Here is an 11,282-nt window from a genome sequence, read left to right as displayed (position 1 = left end):
CACACGCACGCACGTTGGCGGGTAGTTTGACTAGAGGGTGGTGGTGGGAGGAGAAGGGGCCTGAAGTGGGGCGAGACACATCGGGCTTGGGGAAGTCATTGCCCCGGTCAACGTCAGGGTAAATATTTTTTCAGTTTTTTTCAAGCAACAAAAACTTTGACACACAAAAAATAAATTTAATAAAAATTAACTGTATAAACATATTTAACAAAAAAAAAAAATTCTGATTTACTAGGTGCAAAAAGAATATATAATCACGAAAACCTGAGTGGGATTTAAAAATCACAATGGAATACATACGAATCGCAGCTGTCTACTTCGATCCCCCTTGGCTTGTCATTCACACCCAGTTTCACGATGGTCTTCACTTCGCTTGCGTTGGATGTCAGGTTGATGCTGTTAATAAGTGCATCATTGTTGCAGGTCCAGTAGAGAACATTTTGGATGGATTCGTAAGCAAGACCTTCCACAGATCCTTGGCCTAGAACCATAATTGTTATACATACAATGTATCCCGGGTAACCTGAACACTTTAAAATTTTTACTAATTGGTTTTTATAAGACAAGAATGTATTGAAATACATAACTTCTTATGCTAATATGTTGTAAGCTGACAGACTACGTTTTAATTTGGATATTGTGCAGATGTCAAAAGATATAACTATAAAAATTCAATTTTAAAAAAGTTTACATTACACACGTTGCTAAAAACAAGCAAATACATTAGAGTCTCGATTCGTCTTGTTAATGCAAACCACGGCAACTACAGATAAGCAAATGTTCAGATAACACGGATGTAATAAGAAAACCGTCTTGGTTTTCAGTTGTTCCAGTGGTTATCATTTTTCGGAGTAATGTTTTTCCAGTTCAGATACTTTCATGTCACTCCAAGATTCGCATAACCAGGCTTTTTATAACGGTTATAATATTTTCTACGTCCTAAAGCAAATTTTTCAACAGTCATTGCCGGTAATGGCTTTTTAGATCCACTTGGATAATACGGAACCTCAGTTAGTCAAGCTTGGTTAAACGAGACTCTAGCAACTATAAAACACAACCTGAAAACTAAGAATTTTACTTGGTTAACCTTACAACTCTACAACAAACATCCACGCCAAAACATACTTACGTTCCACGACAACACCATGTCCCGTGCCGTTGAAAAACACCTGATTGATACTTCCGCGCTGTATGTCGGAGTAGAATATCTTAGAGCGGCTGTAGTCGAAAGTGAGGCCGATGGCGTTGCGCATGTACTCCTTAGACTGGATGCTGGAGAACGGAGCATTCAGATTGTTCTCGTCAAACATGTGAATGCTGTCGATGCGAACCACACGGGAGTATAAGAGGAAGCTATCGTAATCTGAAACAAAGTGCTGCGTTACTGCACACGCAAACAGCACAAAATTACAGTTCATGCAAAGCAGCACACACTACCCATTCATGCTAACAACTCAAGACATAAATCTCAAAACATGTATCTTAACGGGGTGCCTCCCATTTCAGGTCAAGATTTTATATTTACAGAAAATACAGATAAACTTGTAGACTTATTCAATTGTTTAACTTTCATGGAATGAAAAATAGATACAGCACATAATTTTTGCATAATTAGCTGCCAAAGTTTCATTTTTAATGTTTTTGGGTTGTATAAATAAGGAGAAATTAATTTATTGCAGAACTGAAACTTTTTAGGTTTAACTGCTGTGCCGCTGGCTACTTCAAGAAATGGTTTGATTTTCTTTCAGAAAATATTACCGTATTTACTCGTGTATAGCGCGCCCTCGTGTATAGCGCGCACCACGATTTTTGCAACAAACTCCAAAGGAAAAAAAATTGAAATTTTTTTTTCCCATAAATAAATTTTACTAACATTTTGTGGTACTTGATTATTTAATTGATGTGTGGTGATGCGTCAGGAAAATACTTAAACTCTACTGTGTAGACGGAAGATAATGAAGTGCTGTATCGTCACAACTGGTACATGGGAGGAGGGAGGGAGGGAGGGAGGGAAGGAGGGAGGGAGGCAGGCGTGCCGTGCTACATTGCTAAGCTGGCGCGGAGAGAACTAGATGACTCACCGGTCGCTGCTGAGACGAGGAATGGAGAAAGCGAAGAAAGTGGATTGGGGGGGGGGGGGGGGGGGAAACTGGCGACAACATTCTCTCTCTCTCTTTTTTTACTAGGTTCTGAGCTGGCTATCTGAAAAGGGAGAGGTCTAAAAATAAACAAAAGACCATGATGTGCGAGCTTGCGCGCGCACGTGCGTGTGTGTGTGTGCGTGCGCGCGCGAGAGACCAGGTTGTGAGTGTGTGTGTGAAAGAGAGGCCTTGTTGCTTGTGCGGATGTGTGGGGGCTGGCCAGAAACGTCACCCGTCACCGGGCAGTTAACGACTTCCACTCCTCCCCGCCACCCACCCTCACACTTTTTTTTTTCCGTGTATAGCGCGCATCCTTATTTTTTTCCTTTACTTGAGGGGAAAAAAGGGCGCGCTATACATGAGTATATACGGTAATTAATTTTACCTGGCATTTCAAAATTCTCATATTTGTAATGATTTTGGCAGCCAAGAAACACGAGGCATGCCGCGGTGGGGGGGGTAATCACCTTCGCAGGACTTGCCGTCGCCGGCCACCTTGCCGTGGGCGCAGGCGCACACGGGGTGCGTGCCGTTGAAGAGGCACAGCTCCGCGCAGCCGCCGTTGCCCTGCGCGCACGGGTTGGAGCCCCGCTGCCGGCCCCGGGAGAACACCTGGATGTCCTTGAGGGAGTCCCCCAGGCCCTGCAGCAGCACGCTGTCGTCCGACAGGTTGCCCGCCGGCGCTGAGCGGATGCTGCCCCGGTCCAGGGAGCTGGGACACAGTCGCACGCTCGTACCGCCAGTCACCGACCAGCAGCTCCACAATCAACTCACTTTCCTTACAAGGCAGGTAACACAACTTGGGTAAAACTAAAAACATAATTTTAAAAACGTTTTGATTTTTTTAACTTTTCCTAGCACGGTACACAGTAAAGTACCGCAAGTCGCCATATACCCTGGCGGATCACCGGAGCTCCAGAATTAACGGAGTTTCCTTACAATGCAAGTAACACAACTTATAAATGTTTACAGAAACAATGATCTCATCTTTAGGCTAATAACCAACTTTAATAAATTTGATAAAGACTTTAATTTTTTTTCCTTAGTTCTTAATGATCATGTGTGTTTTAGTTCTGTGTTGTCTAAATTGTAACATTTGAATTTTGTTCTATTGTCTTTGTTATGTATGTTTTGTTTTTATATAGTATTGTTTTGTGTTTTTCATTTATGTTTATTTTTGTGAGTGTATTTGTGTATAATTGTGTGCCTACCATTAAAGGCTTTGTCCTGATAGTTGGCATGTTACATTTATAAATAAATAAATTAAATAAATAAAATAAATAAAATAAATGGGTAAAACTAAAAAAAAAAAAATTTAAAAAAAAACTTTTTTTTTCTAGCTTAATTCTAGGTTTAATACTACTGTATAGTAGACCAAAGTTTTGAACCTACTAACTGATGTAGGATTAACAAAACAAAACTTCTTTTTGATTAAAATTTAAAAATTTATTGATTGTGCAGTACAATGGAAACCACACTACAACATCGTTGAAGAATTTAAAAAAATTAATAAAGATACATTTAATCAAAACCTTGAATCTTAATTGGGATTAACCTGACGTGCGGAAAAGCAGGGTCTGGATCAGCAGGGCTCTACTACGTGAATAATAATACTGCGATGGAGTCGTGTCGTTACACTTTCCAAAATGTGGCGCATTTGGCAGTAAAATTTATACTTGCCAAGTCTGTTCATTTGTAACAGAATCATGGGAAAACATATATAATGGATTTACATGAAATTTAGCATGACAATGAAATATGTCAAGGACACTGAGGGCACTATTCATCCCCGAAGAGATACATTGTTTCCACAGGACACAAATCTTTGTTGGAATCAGTGCTCTAAAACTATTCAAAGGAATTCCCCAACTCCATGCAAACAAAGTCGCAGGCGAAGCTAGCAGATGCTATGTTGGTATTTAAAAAAAACTGTGAGCCTCACGTTACAGCACATCTTCCGTTCAACAAGCCACGGGACCCAACCTATGGACTAGTGCTATTACTATGCCTGTGTTAAATGGTAAATTTATTCTCTATTTGCGGTTGCATACTGTAGCCGTTGCTAAATAACAGACTGTAAACAGGTATCTAAGTTTGGCAAGAAATTATCTACAGCCGGTCATGCCAAACATGGTAAAAAACACATTCCAACATTTATAGCAAAAAAAAAAAAATCTAAAAACCAAAAGTTATATTAATGCCTTAAGCATTTAAAGTAATTTACTATAGTGATGTTGGATCAGATTTTTTAAAAATCCAGCAATTATCATGAGCATATAATAAGACCCAAAAAATTCTGTGAAACTACATTTTAAAATTTTTAAGGCAACAAGAAAATATTAGCCTAATGTAATTTGGTGTAAAATAAGACTGTATGCTCCATTATCAAAGAGGCCATCCAAAACTCTACAAATTAAAACTGACAGCTTCTGACAACAGTAAAACTCATAACATTATTCAAATCAACCAGAAAATCAATCTAGTTCAGAATATGTTATGTAAAGCAGTCTATAAGATTTATTCAACATAGAATTTAAAATACTTTTTTTTTTCTCAAAGTACAATACAGCTGACAATCTATTTTCAAAAATTAAAATGAAATATGTTACATTTACTCATGTAACATTTTATAATATTTTACCTATTCCATTTTAAGAAAAAAGGGGCAAAAAAATTAAAACAATAAGGCTAAGATTTACTCATGAAAAACAAATATATATTTTGCAAGAATAAAAATTTTTCTTTGGGGTTGTCAGTGTCTCTAACGATAATATACAAAATGAATCGTACATTGCTTGCATAATTCGTTAGTTGTTATAATTACGTATGTTCTTCTACATACATGTCAATCCAAAACACTGTGTCCTCGTAGACAGTCAGGGCGACGGGATTGTCCAACGTGTACTCCAGCAGGACTTCCCTGTCCGTACCATCGTAGTTCACTCTCTCTATCATGTTGGTACTACTGTCGCACCAATAAATTTTGCCGTTCTGAAAAGAAAAAAAAAGAAGAAAACAATGACAGGAGGTTATTCAGTTGAACTATAGTACATAAGACAGTACAGAATTCCAAAACTTGAATGAGTTTTCAGGTAACTATCCTCAGTATATTTGCAGTTTACTTGAATTATTTATTACAATTTCATACAGTCAAATGTAATACTTCAAAATAATTTGCATTTTTATTTATGTTTTCAAAAACATAATAAAGCAGTCTTAGTAAGTTAAAAAACAAAGTAGTACATGTACTGCTGCTGTGGTTAGTTCATGCAAAGGCAATAAGTAGAGACCTGCAAAATTCGCGGATTCGTGATATGCTACAATTCAAATAATTATACCTTAGCGCTGCTTCTGCTAATTGGTTCACTGTTAATCTGGAGTAATGAGGGCCAATTAGAGAACCTCGTTCAAAGAAGTGTCGAATCACAGACACTCGGTCGAGACAACTCACAAGTCAGCAGCCAATGAACAGGTGGCATTTGCCCGAATGTGCAGAGTGTAGTAGTCTATCCTGGAGGTCATTGAATCCGCAAATTTTGCAGGTCTCTAGCAATAAGCAATAAAAGTATCAATAACATCTGAGACAAATAAATAGTATTGATAAATACAACTATCTTGCAGAGGAAGACGTTGAGCACGCTCGGACGGAAGGTACGGAGGGTAGGGAGGGTAGGGAGGGTACCTGGTAGTCGAGCGAGATGTCGTTGATGCTGACGACGGACTCGTTGACGACGACGGCCCGGCCCGTGCCGTCCAGCCTGGCGCGCTCCAGCCGGGGCTGCTTGCCCGCGTCGGCCCAGAACAGCAGCCCCCTGGCGGGGTCCACGGCGATGGAGGTGGGGCGCTCCAGCCCGCCCGTCACCACCACGTAGCGGTGGGAGCCGTCCAGGCGCGCCGTCTCGATCACGCTGAACTTGGGGTCCGACCAGTAGAGGTTGCCCGCCACCCAATCCACCGCCAGACCTGCACCACACGAACCAGGGACGTTGTTTCCCACCCCTCACTACAACCTTTTACACTTCAGAATTAAAAAAAAATCTAAATACCTGTTAAAAATTACAGTGACCATAACTGTAAATGTTATCCGCACGAATCGCATAACTTTGTAATATTAATAGAGACAAGATTTTATGGGGTGAATTGCAATAAAACCAAAATTAACACCGTAAAGCATGTCAATACAGAATATAACACCAAAATGCAAATTATTACACCATTTTAGAAATATAAATGTAACTTCAAACATGAAACTAATCATGCTATTTGACAAAACTTCAATCCTATTACAATAATTTTGTTTTCTGTTAGTCGTGTACGGTGCCAGTTCACAACAACAAAAGGGGGAGGGAGACCCGTAAACACTGCTGCATGGCCACATGCACTCCAACACACATGCACGAACTCCCTTCCTCTCTTCCCTTCTTTCTCTCTCTCTCCCCCTCTCTCTGGTGGGTTTATTTTTAGATTCCCCCTCTCACAGAGTGCCCGCCCGCGGTGGCTATACGTCACATACAGTACACTCCCGATTATCCGCAAAAATAAGTGGCAGGGCCACCGCGGATAGTGAAAATCGCGGATAATCCGCAAAAGAGCCGAAAATGGGAAACTAACAAGGAAGCATTAGTTTCAACTTAAAAATCTAAAAATGTATGTACAGTAAAACTTACAATTAACTGTAAAAAATTTTAAATGATGCTAAAATTTTAGTGTTTTACTGAATAATTAACATACAATACATTTCAGTAATGTAAACATAAAAGTGCTTGGTACTTGCTTCCTAACAAGGATACAGTACTGTACGTAACCAGAGACTTCATTAGACACTGCGTGAGTTCCGAGAAGGCCTGTGGCGTTTTACTGTATACTGCACACAATACACTCGTCAGTAGAGTTGAAATTTGCTCATTTGTAATAAAATACAGATTTACATATGTGCTGTATTTTTTCGTAGCATGCGCGGATAATAGGGAGTTTACTGTACCAGCAATTTAGCCAAGCCACATACCACCCGGCTAGGTAGCAGATGTAGCTTAATGGCACAGTTCATGATGCTTTATATTTATTGCTGAGATAATTTAATCAAACAATTTATATTTATTTGTGACATATTTATTAAAAACCAACACAGGGTAGTTATTTAATCATATGGTCAACCATATGCACTACAGTGCAATGCTATTTTTTTTTTACCCAAAATGGGCATTTTCGCTATGGGTCGCAGTACATTTTACTAAACAAAAAATCTGCATGTAATATGCGATCCATACAGGGGAAAATACGGTAGGCCAAAAAATGGTGTGCACTTACTAATTAAACTCTTGAGTTGTTGGTGGCACTGACTTTTGAAAGATACCATTACAGAGTGTCATTGTAATAAGTCAATTCTTTTTTTTTATGAGAGTTAGTCACGGGCAGAACACGATCTGAGAGGGCTAGAAAATTGTGGGCGATAGGTGTGCCGTGCAATCAATTCTGGCTGTGGGACCCTGAGGCTGGTGAGCTGACTGCTGGGTGGAGCATCCCGTGGATATGATTTACTACGTAGCAAGTGAGTGCGTGGTCCTTCAGTCTCAAAGAGATTGCTTCCGTGCGAATGAAGGAACTGTGCCATGCAATGGTAAACACCATGAAGCATGCAAATATCAGCAGGGCAATCTTCAGCGCGAAACTTACAGGTAGTTTTGTCTAAAACACAATGCTGTGACCACACCTGTTTCTGACTACGAGTTCTATTAACTACTCTGCTACAATTTTTTTTCTTTTTAATTTAGTATCACTGCATTAATAATTACTCTTGAGAGGTTAAAAAATGCATATTTATTCTGATTCGCAAAATAAAAATTATTTTTAGTAACAGTCTTTCTACTTTATTACTGTTTTTACTGTGTTACCAGTTTTAAAATTTGTATTTTACATGATAAAAAAGTTCCTGATCTGCATCATTAAAAGCAATTTAAAATACTGGCAGATAACATAACACTTTCTTACATTACATCAGCAATCAAATGGTACATCCCAAATAGAATAGACCATAGCCTTTAAGGGATCCGCCTACCCACACACAAATGGCGTGCAGAGCTTCAGGAAAAACTAGGCGATTTGATAACCACTCAACATATCCGAGTGGGGGTCTGCTTACGAAAAGCATTTAAGAGTTCGCTGAGGGCCGAAAAGTACTTTTGATTTCGGATTAAGTTTTTAAACTGTAGTTTTAGAAGAGTTAAAATGGCTAAAACACATGTTTTCAGAGTAATTTTTAGGCGTAAAACAACCGGTATAGATCCTTGAAAGCACTTAAGGGACTTGCGTTATCCCTTTATCATCATTTCTCAGCCACATAATGTTACGGTCACCGCTCATGTGCACTGGGAGAAGACTGCGCGCCAGTCCAGAGGAGACATAGCGCTAGAAGCACCAACGAGCGTCGCGCTTATCATCCCGCCTCACTAACACACATACACCCCTGACGAGGCGGGCCCCTTAACGAGTAACTTTACCAATTTAACAAAAACACAAATAAAATGCAGGCGTGACAAGATTCCTTGCGGGCATCACAAGATTCCTTCAAAATACCTGTCAACCAGTCCGAGGGAATGCTCTCCATGGTTTCGAAGTGCTCCACGACGACTTTGCGCCCTGTGCCGTCGCGCCTGATGCGAGTCACCGTTCCGTGGTCGCTGTCCGCCCAGTACAGGAAGTCAGACTCTGCAACACCAGTCACTGGGAGTAGCACTGTGGCGTGGAGTCTACACGCGACACAAGAGTCCGTGAAGTGGATACTTCTTGCTTATCAGGTACAGGTAGAGATAAATTATTAGTAGTATTTTATGATGTGATAACGTCTTATAAATCGATGAACGCCGGCTGTACGCACGAAAAAGCATGACTCATTGTCACGTTCCGCCTTAGCCGAGCGTGCAAGAAACGGCAAACCACGGTGCGAGAAAATCTTCTATAATGTCAAACAGGTTAAGGCGGGCTTTTTAACTAATTGTTCGTGATTATATTAAAACAAATTATTTAAATAAATTTGCAAAAACTGTAAATAATTTTTGAAAATTAAAGAGTATGCAATTTTTCATCAATGTTTTCTTATGACGTTTTTACGTAAAATTATTGTCCGTAAACCGACTTTACAGACAACCCCCTTTTTTTATTGAAAAAAATTTAATAATTACGAATAGCAAGGATGTAAGTAAAATGCCTTTTCCAGCTATACCTGTACTCTCGCATCCGTTCACTAACACTTTTTGGCACCTCTTTTGGTGGTTTATTCCTACATTGCATTTGATAATAATTCTTATCTGCTTCTGCCTCTTTTATTATTTTTAGGCATGATATTAAATCACTATCTCCAGCTGAATAATATGAATGAACAAAAAAACTCTAGTCAAACATAAATTACACTTATAACGTCTATCTCACAATTATATTATGTCCTTTTGACATTTAAAATCACAGTGCTTACATATCAAAAATAAATTACACTTATACAGTTAACCTCTTAAGTCTATACATCTTACAAATAAATAACTCCCTTCACACAAATAAATAAATTGCACATACTTTAAATAAAATAAATATGGTAGCTTCAATCATTAACCGTTACAAAAACTGAGGAGAAGACAGAAACAAGCAGCATTACAAGAATTCCGTAGCATCACTGCTGCGTCATTTCTACCTTTCCCTTCGTCAACCACTCCGGCTGTTACAACCAGCATATAGCATGCTCCGCTACGTACATACCCCCTCCCCCTTGCAGTATTCCCAGTTGACCGCTAGCGCATGCGTTGGAGTGGCGTTGCCGCTGATGCACTCTCCTCTACCGGTTCCCCCACCACGTACCTAACTGTTCCCCTCATGTGATCGGAATTTTCGTAATGCTCGTAAATTGTAGCCCCCTAGCAAGGAAGTTTCAGTTAATGAACTGTCACTCTGTAGCTTATACACAAATATGCAAGTATGCACACTCTCTCATTCTCACTCTCTCATTCTCGCTCTCCCATTTTCCCTCACCATCATTCACTTTCTCACTGCTTTATGGAGGCTCAGCACCATTCACCATGTTCGTTAGTTCACTTTATTGCGGGAGTATTTACTAAGACCTTTATTTGGTAACTTACTAGTACAGCTCTTTTTCATTCGAGTTTTATTCGCAATATATGTCCCCAGATGTTTACTAAAAAATATTTGCTAGCTGCAAAAAATATCACATAAGTGATCATTATCATATATAAAACTACTGAAGTACACAGTGATGCCCGGGCTGAACACATCATAATATAAGGAACATCACTACCGACTTACCGAGTTTCAAGTTGGGAAAATTTAATTTTAAAGTCCCATTGATTGCAAAAACTCAGTGGATCAAGGCTACATATCAGCAAAACTGGGACGCCAATCTTCATCTTCATTTCGCGGGAAGGCAGGTAACCCCTAGGCAAGATGTCACGGACGTACCAAACGATAGCGCGTTACAAATTCAAGGCAATGCCATCTATTGACAGGTTCTAAACTAAACTGTTATTAGTGCCTTTAGTTCGCTAGCAGCCGCGAGCTTCACTAAAAGGATGGGTTTCGCCAAGGAGAAGGATAGGAAGTTGCTAGACCTTACTACATGACCGCGTTGCGGAAGTAGAGAAATGAGACAAACTCACTGTTTGTGTGTCTATGACCTAGCTCCTATGATTTTCTATTATAAAACTGAATTTACCCATTTTTAACTCCCTTAGGGACAACATTTCATAATTATATGTAGTCTACGTCACTCTCTAGCCCAAAAACTATCTATATACAAAAAATCATGTCATTCCATTTCTCTATTTCTGCATGAAAGAAGGACAAACAAACACACTTTCGCATTTATAATATTAGTAGGAATATCACCCAAGTGATCGTAATTATAAATATGTACTTGCAAGAAATTTTACAGTTAAGAAGATAACACTTAAAAAACATTGGGTGACAGAATTTATGACGAAAAATAAAATGCATGAGGGAGACGATAAATTAAAAGGAATATCTCTGAATAGTAATGAAGAAGAAAATTAATAATCAATATAGTGTATGAGACTTATCCTGAAGAGAGATACATTTAGGCAAACCATTAATGTTCAGGGCAGAAACTTATCACTTCCTTAA

The 11,282-nt window shown here is 39.3% G+C and overlaps 1 protein-coding gene across 1 annotated transcript in view; it reads right to left on the bottom strand.

Annotated features, from left to right (window-relative positions):
- Positions 1–11,282, bottom strand: part of LOC134528557 (prolow-density lipoprotein receptor-related protein 1) — a 348,548-nt gene that overhangs the window by 94,967 nt on the left and 242,299 nt on the right. The window contains exons 32-37 of the mRNA XM_063362288.1: positions 8,715–8,846; positions 5,824–6,104; positions 4,984–5,132; positions 2,609–2,853; positions 1,130–1,363; positions 301–481 (exon numbers count right to left, since the gene is read on the bottom strand). Coding sequence (XP_063218358.1) covers positions 301–481; positions 1,130–1,363; positions 2,609–2,853; positions 4,984–5,132; positions 5,824–6,104; positions 8,715–8,846 — 1,222 coding nt within the window. The remainder of the gene's footprint in view (positions 1–300; positions 482–1,129; positions 1,364–2,608; positions 2,854–4,983; positions 5,133–5,823; positions 6,105–8,714; positions 8,847–11,282) is intronic.

The sequence above is a fragment of the Bacillus rossius genome, chromosome 1, assembly GCF_032445375.1.
Source record: "Bacillus rossius redtenbacheri isolate Brsri chromosome 1, Brsri_v3, whole genome shotgun sequence".
NCBI lineage: Eukaryota > Metazoa > Arthropoda > Insecta > Phasmatodea > Bacillidae > Bacillus > Bacillus rossius.
This window is presented reverse-complemented; position numbering and strand designations above follow the sequence as displayed.